Here is a 7,026-nt window from a genome sequence, read left to right on the forward strand (position 1 = left end):
AATGCTGACTAATTAGATGGGGGAGGTAAAGAGGTTTCCAGGAAACTGCATGGAGACTGCAGAGGTGCCCTTTGTTGAGATAATAACTGGGCACAGAAGCGGGTTTGGGACTTGTTGAGTCTAGGGTGTTCACCTGGAGGATCAGGATGCAAATAGACATAAAGGTCTAGAGCTTAGGAAGGGGCTGCAATGAGAGATTTGGGGAGTGTTCCCCATAGAGGTGGGAGATACCTGGAGACACAGCTGATAAAACAAAATGATGAGCTGAGCCGGGGGTACTTAGGTTTCAGAGGAAGGCAGAGGAGGCGGGTCTTAGTGAAAAAAGCCAAGAGAGAGCAGTCAGAGAGGTAGGAAGAGTCTGGAGGGAAAAGTGACTCAGAACCTAGCAGAAGAGGATTTCAGGGAAGAACCCAGGCCTGGGAGTCCAATAGACCTGCAGTCTGATCCTGCCTTCCCTGCTTGCTGGTCATGATGGTGAGCAAGTTCCTTAACCTCTAACCTCTAAGGTAGGGTAAGTTTGAGCTCCTTGACTTCAAACTTGTTGAAGGCAGGCAGTTTTCATCTCTCTACCCTGGTGCTGGGCCCTCAGGGGTCAGAGCATTTGGTACCTGGCTGGTCATGACTGTGAGCAAGTTCCTTAACCTCTAAGGGTCTGTTTCCAGAAGATGAGGAGGTTAAGGTGTTATGTGCTGCAGAGCAGTGAGGTAGGGTAAGTTTGAGCTCCTTGACGTCAAGCTTCTTGAAGGCAGGCAGTTTTAATCTCTCTACCCTGGTGCTGGGCCCTCAGGGGTCAGAGCATTTGGTACCTGGGAAGTCACTGGTGACCTCACTGGGGTAGAGGGGGTAGAAGAGGGGTGGGAGGTGAGGAAGTGGAGCAGTCTTTGTTTCTTCTTTCTGTCTGACTCCTCACCTCTGCACTAATACCTGATTTCAGATGCTGCCACCCCAACGTCTTACCTCTGCTGGGCTTCTGCACTGGAAATCAGTTTTACAGCTTGATCTACCCATACATGGCAAATGGTTCTTTACAGGACAGACTCCAGGGTCAGGTAAGGGGCTGGGTCATGGTCAGAGAACAGCACTAGGTAGCATCCAGTTAGGGACTCAAGGTTTAAGGACTTCCAGAAGGGAGAGGGGTCATCCAGAGAGAAGTTAGGCTGGGATAGATGAGATCTGGCTAAACATCTTCAGGTAAAAACCTATAAAAAAATTATTTGAGAAGAGGAATTTCAAGAGCAAGACAAAGGTATCCATAGTACTAATTTTATTTAACATTGTTCTGGGGGTGCTAGTCAATGCAATAGGACAAGAAAAATAATTAAGAGATACAGAGTATGGAGAAGTAGAAGCAAATTTTTATTAAAAATGCTATTCTATTATATGTCTGTTTGCTTGTGTCTTTATGGGCTATCTCTGGAAGGTTACAAAAAACTGTTGCTTTGGCTGCCTCTGGGGAAGTGAGCTAGGTAGCTGGGGCATGGGACAGGAAAGGAAATTTTACTATATACCCTTCAGTACCTTTCACATATTATAGCATGTGAGCATAATACCTATTAAAATTACAGTTTTAAAAGCAAACAAACCTCCTTCCCATAAAATTGTGAAATAGGGGGAAGATTTATTCCCCAAGAGAAATACTGCTTCCCTTAAAAGAGACCAGACAAAGCAGTATTCATGGTATAATAATGATTGTTAGATTTGTTGTGCTCTCGCATGGTGCGAGACACCACGATAAAGGTTTTGCACATGTTCCCTTCAGGCCTTGCTACAACTCAAGAGGTATCCCCTATTGTCCAAAAGAGGAGTTTCTGGCACAGAGAGGCAAAGTGACCTGCCCAAAGGAACACAGCTGATAGGTGTCAGGGCTGGAATTTAAACAGGGTTCATGTGGCTCTGGATTTCAGAGTTTTTGAGAGGGAATCGGTTGGCAAGGCAGCTCTTAGAGGATGTGGGGCCTACGACAGGACTTGAAAAATAAGTTGTGATTGAGCCTGGAGTTTCAGTCTTAGAACAACAGTGGCAGAACCTGGAGATGGTGGAGGTTTTAGCTCACCCCACAATCCCCATCAGCCCCTGTGAAGCCTCCCCAAATACACGTAAAATTGGCATAAGGCCCATGTGCTTGGTGTGCTATCACAAGCTCCTTAGCCCCTCTCCCAGGCGTCCCCTCCTAGAGGAAGATTCCAGACCTGCCTCTGTATATCATGCTTCAAAACAGCTGCAGGTCACTGAGCACCCACTGTGTGGCAGGCACCACGCTAGGGGCATACCGTATACTCATATACCATATACTCCCTACCATATCCTCCTCTGAGTCCTTAGAGCAATCCTAGAGAGGCATAGGGATTAACATTTCCATTTTGTAACTGAAGAAGAAACTGAGGCTCAGGGATGTCGAGTGTCTTTCCCAAAGTCACACAGCTAGTGCGTGTCTGAGCTGGGATTTACGTCTAGGTCTTCTGATGTCGGAACTGGTACCCTGCCGGTACGCCGTGCTGGCCAGTCCCTGTTGCAGAGCACGTGAAGGTCTGGAGAAGAGACAGGAGGCCGCTGGGACTTTGAAAAGGCAGAGGTGTGACTGTGTCTGCCCCTTTCTCTTTTCCTTAGGGAGGCGCAGACCCCCTCCTCTGGCCCCAGCGTGCCGGCATCTGTTCTGGGCTGCTCCAAGCTGTGGGGCATCTGCACGGCTTGGAGATCATCCACGGCAACGTCAAGAGGTGAGAGTGGTGGGCTGGACCCTGCCGAGGGCCTGCGCTGTGGCGCGGAGCCGAACACCTTCCTGCGCCCCTTCCCCTCCCTCTTCCTCGGTCTCTCTTCTTTGCTTTTTTTCTTTTAATATTAAGACTTTTTTTTTTAAGATTTTATTTATTTATTTGACAGAGAGAGAGACAGCGAGAGAGGGAATTCAAGCAGGGGGAGTGGGAGAGGGAGAAGCAGGCTTCCTGCCGAGCAGGGAGCCCGATGTGGGGCTCGATCCCAGGACCCCGGGATCATGACCTGAGCTGAAGGCAGACGCTTAACCGACTGAGCCACCTAGGCGCCCCAGGTCTCTCTTCTTTGGATGGCTCTCCCCTCCTCACCAACCTTGGATCTCTTCTCTCTTTCTTTGTTATTCCCTCAAAAATCAGGGTTTCTGCTGTCCCTATACACTGCCCACCTGTCACCATGCTTGTCTTTTTTGAGCACCCCACACCCCTGAGGCCTTTTACTTCCAACCCAGCAGCTGGTCTGGACCCGATCCTGGAGCTTTAGGCCAAGCCCCCTAGGATTTTGAGCTCCCCGCTCAGAGTCTTCCTGGACACCCACCCCCTGCTTATGTATCTGTTGGCAAAAGTAACTCATGTCAGGGAAGCTTCCTGCAAGGTAGGCGTGCAACCCAGTATCTTAGCACCATGTTCCCAAGAGCAAGAGAGTCCTGCCTGGGGACTGGCAGCATGGGGAGAGATTCCAGAAAATACCAGAAAATCTGGCAAAACTGACCTTGAAACTGTAGAACTCATACTTCCTCAAATTTCTCTATTTGGCAAGTGGAAGCCTTGTCCTCTTTTTTTCTCCCTGATTTTTGTCTGATTGCACAAACAGCTGTAATAGCAAGAAAGGAAATGAAAGGGTGAGAGGTCATTCTGGCCCTGGTGCCCTGACTCATCGCCTGGCCTCCCTTTCTTCAGCACCTGCCCACACAGAAGTCTTAGCCCTAAGGGAGCACTGTCACCTGCTTACCAATTCATATTTTCTTTTTTACCCCTTTATTTAAACAGGGCAAATCTTTCCGCATGTTGCATGCCATCATTTTTAGTGACTTTTTAGTTTTCCGTTGAAGGGATTGGCCCATAATTTACTTAACCACTCCTAACAGTGGATATTGGACTTAATGTCTGTTTTTTTTTTTAAAGATTTATTTATTTGGTTGGGGGGGAGGGACAGAGGGAGAAAGAATCCCAAGCAGATTCCACACTGAGCATGGAGCCCGATGTGGGGCTTGATCCCATGACCCTGAGATCATGACCTGAGCCAAAACCAAGAGTTGGATGCTTAACCGACTGCGCCACCCAGGTGCTCCTGATGTCTATTTTTTAAACAACTATTTAGGGTTAGTTTGATTATTTTTACACATGTAACTTAGTTGTGTTCTCACTTGTTGTTTGTTTTTTCCTTTGAAGTACCTTCTGAGAGTGTTGACACCCACAGGTCAGATGCCTAGGTCCAAGAATGTTTTTATTGTTCTTCGTATTCCCCATGCTCTGGGCAGGACCAGTCACAGAGGATGGTGGCATTTAGACTCGAGTCAGTCGGGCCAGAGCTGGGGGTCAGAACAGTTTCAGAGGGGACCAAGCCTACATAGCCCATGGTCTTAGCAAGCTGAAGTTGATGAGGGTTTGACATCTTTGGGGGCCAGGAAGGCCGCACCTTGTTGGCTACCCCAAATGCCATTCCTGGGGCAGCACAACTAATCTTAGCTCCATCCTCCTTTGCTGGTGGGAGTGGGTTGCCACTCCCTTCCCTCACCAGGACTGGCTCAGAAAATCCAGATGGTGGGTCTAAAGTGACCCTTAACTTGCTGGGGCCAATGCTGCTTATCAAGAAGTTGTTTTCTGAAAAGCTCTCCATGGCAACCTCTTCTTGTCCAGCTCCAAGTGAGAAAGTTCTGTTTTCTTTCTTTTTTAAAAAAAGATTTTATTTATTTATTTGACAGAGAGAGAGAGCGAGAGCAGGAACACAAGCAGGGGGCGTGGGAGAGGGAGAGGGAGAAGCAGGCTTCCCGCCAAGCAGGGAGCCCGATGCGGGCCTTGATCCCAGGACCCTGGGATCATGACCTGAGCCGAAGGCAAAAGTTTAACGAATGAGTCACCCAGGCGCCCCTCCCTCTGCTTTCTTTTCCACAGCTCCAATGTTTTGCTAGACCAGAACTTCACCCCCAAGCTGGCTCATCCAATGGCTCACCTGTGTCCTAACAACAAGAGGTCAAAATATACCATGATGAAGACTCACCTTTTCCAGGCCTCTGCCGCATATCTGCCGGAAGATTTCATCAGGGTGGGGCAGCTGACAAAACGAGTGGACATCTTCAGCTGTGGAATCGTAAGAGCTCCCTTCTCTGCTTGGCCTTGGGCCTGTCCTTATTTGTCCTTCCCACAGCTCCTTTGTAAGCAGAAGATATAATAGAGGCCCCTAGATATAGTCCATCAAAATATAGTAGGGGTTGGCAAACTATGGCCCGGGGCATATTTTGTACAGCTTATAACTAAGAATAGTTTTTACATTTATAAAAGATGTAATAATACTGCTAATAAAAGAAGAATATGTGGGGTGCCTGGGTGGCTCAGTCATTTAAGCGTCTGACTTCGGCTCAGGTCATGAACTTGGGGTCCTGGGATTGAGCTCCTCGTCGGGCTCCCTGCGGTGGGGAGCCTGCTTCTCCCTCTACCCTCTGCCCCTCCCCCTGCTCATGCTCTCTCTCTCACAAATAAATAAATGAAATCTTTAAAAAAAAGAAGAATATGTGACAGAGATTTGGTTTGTGGCCCACAAAGCCTAAAATACTTACTGTCTGGCCTTTTACAGAAAAAGGTTGCCAACCCTTGAAGTATAGCAGTTTCTGTGAAGCTCCTTCCTTCTCTATTTCCCAGCCAGCCAGCCAGCCAGCCAGCCAGCCATCTAATTGTCTATCCAGTTGTCTGTTCATTTTGTCCATCCATCTGTCCAGTCATCCATTCAACTACTCATCCAATATCCATCCATTCAACTGCCACTCATCCATTCAGTATCCACCTATGCATCCCCCCTCGCTCCTCACCACCACCGTCCTGTCATCACTGTGTGCTAGGCAGTTGGAATAAAAATGTCACTAAAACACAGTCCTTCCCCCAGGAGCTCATGATCTGAGTATAGCAGTCTCCAAAGTACATTCTATGGAACACCCTTGAGGTCTCTGTAGGTTTGATGTATTTAAAGGGTTTTGTGGCCAAATAGGTATGGCCAATGCTGGGTTAAGCAGAGTCAAGCAGATTTCTTTACCAAAAAATTAATCAGAGACTTTAATATGGTAATGAGCCTTTAATTTAATTGTGAATTCACCACAGCTGGGCAAATGGTACTCAGCACTTCCCAAATTCATTTGACTGTGGAACCTTGTTTCCTCAGTCTCTCTCCACACCGGTGTCCCATGGAACCCAGTCTGGGAAATGCTGGCTGAGAAAAGCGACAGTCTTTGGCTGGCCTTTGCCAAGAGCAAATAGCTGCCTCTCGGACCGTGCCCTCTCTCTTCCTCTCGAGCCTCAAACTCTGTGCTTCCTCTCTGCTCCGTCTCTTGTCAGTCCACCTCTCCCACTAGTGCCCTCCCGAGCCACCTTCTGCTCTGATCCTGACCTCCAGATGCCAGATTCTACTTCCTTCTGTCTCCTGTGGGCTCTTCTGGTTTCCTTGCCCCCATCAGCTCCACTGTGAGGGGCTCAGTGAAGCTCAGTGGGGCTTGCCCTTCTAAAAACCAGCAGGACTGAACCCTGAGGCTGCCAGGCAATCCAGTGTAGGGCTTAAGAGTGTGGGTTTGAGCCCCCGCTTAGTTACTTTCAGCTGTGTGACCTCAGGTACCTCACCTCTAACTCTGGGCCTGTTTTGTCCTCTGTAAAATGGGATAGTGACATATATGGAGATTAATAAGATAATGTATATAGTTAGCAGAGTACCCTACACTTATCAAGATGATTATTGTTGTGGTATTCCTACCTTCACACTCTCACTCCTGATTTTTGTTTACCCCTGACTTTTTTTTTTAAGAGAGAGAGTGTGAGTGTGTAGAGGGGAGGGGCAGAGGGAGAGGAGAGAGAATCTTTTTTTTTTTTAAAGATTTTATTTATTTATTTGACAGAGAGAGACACAGCGAGAGAGGGAACACAAGCAGGGGGAGTGGGAGAGGGAGAAGCAGGCTCCCCGCAGAGCAGGGAGCCCGATGTGGGACTCGATCCCAGGACCCTGGGATCATGACCTGAGCTGAAGGCAGTCGCTCAACCGACTGAGCCACCCAGGCGC

General features: G+C 48.3%; 1 protein-coding gene across 1 annotated transcript in view; it reads left to right on the top strand.

The window, feature by feature from the left end:
* Window positions 1–7,026, top strand: part of IRAK2 (interleukin 1 receptor associated kinase 2) — a 41,912-nt gene that overhangs the window by 31,970 nt on the left and 2,916 nt on the right. The window contains exons 7-9 of the mRNA XM_081799232.1: window positions 935–1,049; window positions 2,608–2,717; window positions 4,884–5,157. Coding sequence (XP_081655358.1) covers window positions 935–1,049; window positions 2,608–2,717; window positions 4,884–5,157 — 499 coding nt within the window. The remainder of the gene's footprint in view (window positions 1–934; window positions 1,050–2,607; window positions 2,718–4,883; window positions 5,158–7,026) is intronic.

This window comes from Leptonychotes weddellii, chromosome 1 (genome assembly GCF_054177405.1).
Source record: "Leptonychotes weddellii isolate Sample4059 chromosome 1, ASM5417740v2, whole genome shotgun sequence".
NCBI lineage: Eukaryota > Metazoa > Chordata > Mammalia > Carnivora > Phocidae > Leptonychotes > Leptonychotes weddellii.